Source organism: Micrasema longulum, unplaced genomic scaffold (genome assembly GCF_059751315.1).
Source record: "Micrasema longulum isolate JH-2025_06_02 unplaced genomic scaffold, ASM5975131v1 h1tg002010l, whole genome shotgun sequence".
NCBI lineage: Eukaryota > Metazoa > Arthropoda > Insecta > Trichoptera > Brachycentridae > Micrasema > Micrasema longulum.
In genome coordinates, this window is record NW_028279179.1 from 149,999 (window position 1) to 152,434 (window position 2,436).

General features: G+C 31.2%; 1 protein-coding gene across 1 annotated transcript; it reads right to left on the minus strand.

Moving 5' to 3' along the window:
• Positions 1 to 539: 539 nt before the first annotated feature.
• Positions 540 to 2,076, minus strand: LOC148273280 (actin, alpha skeletal muscle). The gene has a single exon (XM_088238929.1). It carries the CDS (start codon positions 2,063 to 2,065, stop codon positions 1,874 to 1,876), a length of 192 nt encoding a protein of 63 aa, XP_088095055.1. The 5' UTR covers positions 2,066 to 2,076; the 3' UTR covers positions 540 to 1,873.
• Between the last annotated feature and the right edge of the window lie 360 nt (positions 2,077 to 2,436).

The following is a 2,436-nucleotide window of genomic DNA, read 5'->3' on the forward strand; positions in this document are numbered from 1 at the left end:
CAACATCGCTTGCTTCGAAAAATAGCGTGGATGCTTGGACTAGAGAGAGATAATTATTCTTATGCTGAAATAGAGTCAATGTTAAATATTTCTAGTCTACAAAAACGTAGAACTAATATTGACTGCATATATATGTTCGGCATACTAAATGGTAAAATCGATGTTCCATCATTACTGGGATAAGTAAAATTCAATATTCCGACTCGTAGATTGAGAAACAATGAAGTACTGTTCATCAATCAGCATATAACAAACTATGGCCTAAATTCTCCAATGACCCGCCTTTGTCGTATTGTTAACTCAAGACAGGATCTGGACTTTTTTGGTTTAAGTTTACAACGATTTAAACGAGCACTAAATTAATAGTCCAGATCTTGTCTCGATGTCCCTTATGTTTGTCAATGCTTCTTTCTTTTTTCTTTAAATGTTTTAAACTATTCTTTTATTGTAATATTTAAACCTTATACATTGTATACATGGACAATGTCCGTTTATAAATAAATAATAATAATAATAATATACTCGAAGTAAAACAATGATTTATTGAACTCTCGATTTATTTAGTAAAATGATACAAAAAAAGATGAACAAGAGTGTTTTATTTTCCACTCCCTAATAACAATACACAAAACGTAACAAACGTAACATAATTATAAGCAGCGTCCCCTACGCATCATTACCAAACACAAAAAAGTATATTAATGACAATGTACAATTGTATAAAATGGAGAACAATCATCCATGTTATTGAAATGATAGTAAGCAATAATTTAATCTAAATTTCTACGATGCAAATGCAAAAACATATTTAAAGCGACAAAAAACAGAGAGATATAAAAATTAAAAAACTAGTTGAGCTTTTTGGGCTAAATGCCACAAGTAAAATTTTTGCATTTGATATCAGAATGTTCAATTCAGTTGATGAACCGGTTGGTGTTATCAAACCAAATCCAATATTTCATAAAGCACATTAAAAATCTTTTGCTTATCACAAACAGTTATATCAAAACACAATAAATATTTTTTTAATGAAGTCAGATGTTTTTTAAAATTGTTTACAACATTTTTATGTGAATTTCTTTTTATGGACAACAATTACGAAATGCAAAAAAGAATGCAAACAATTGAAAAACAAACTTTGTAACCTGTCAAAAATTTATTTGCTTCATTTAACGCAGCTTAAGATGTGTTTTTATAAATATTTTTGTTTGTAAATTATCTGGATTCTGCACAATAAAAATCATTTCAAAAATGTTGCGATCAAACAGCGAGGAATATTTATTGCTTTTCTACCAAAGAAAACTCATAAATTCCGTGTTCAATTATTTTGTTTTGTTTTATTACATTCAAACAAATAAAAGTTTGAAGATTGTTGAGATTTCTGAGATTATTTACTCTTGGGAGATATATAAACTGCGTGATTTAAAAGGCAGTGTTTTTACCATCTAGAAAATGGATTGAATATCATAACCGTCAAATAATTTTTGCTCCGAGTTAATAGCATCAGAATCAAGACTGTGCATATCTGTCAAATAATCAGTCAAGCGGCAAATTATTTTATGATATTCTAAATTACTTTGATCATTATTGCACCACATTAGCTGAAGCTGAATATTTATTTATTTGGCAATTATTTCAAATGTTAGATATTTTAAAATAGAGACTGTTATTCAAAAAAGAGGCTGGATAAAATATTAAATGGATACGTTTTTGACTTCTCCATATTTAAAAGGCTAGATTTTTTAACTCAAAGGCTGATAATCAGATGACAAAAACACTCAAGTGTGCTGGAAGATACAACGATTTTAAAACGTTCGACATCTTCGTGATGATTTTGGTCAAGGTGGTGTCTGGTGTTCTTAGAAGTTCTGACTTAGAAACACTTGCGATGGACGATGCCTGGTCCAGACTCATCATACTCCTGCTTAGAGATCCACATCTGCTGGAAGGTGGAAAGTGAGGCCAGAATGGAGCCACCGATCCAGACGGAGTATTTCCTCTCAGGGGGGGCGATGATCTTGATCTTGATGGTAGATGGAGCCAATGCGGTAATCTCCTTCTGCATTCTGTCAGCAATACCTGAAACAAAGATAATTATCATCAAAAATCCCTATCAGCGCTAAACCAAATCTAAAAGCAAAGGTTTCATATCAACCTTCCCAGAAATCGAACCCAAGACTTGGAGCATGGTAGGCGAATTTGCCAACTAACTATAACACGTGGCGGAATTTTGTACACTAAATTTACGTTATTAGGGTTTTTACATGAGAGTCAAATATACTCATAAAGAATTCTAGTTTTCACATCCAGAATTGTAGTATTTATTCGCCCGGATACATGTCACTAAAGACAATAGTGTAAAAATATTTATTTTATATGTAAAAACATTGATGTTGAAACTCGTCAATAAATATTTACGTTCTTATTACGAGTACA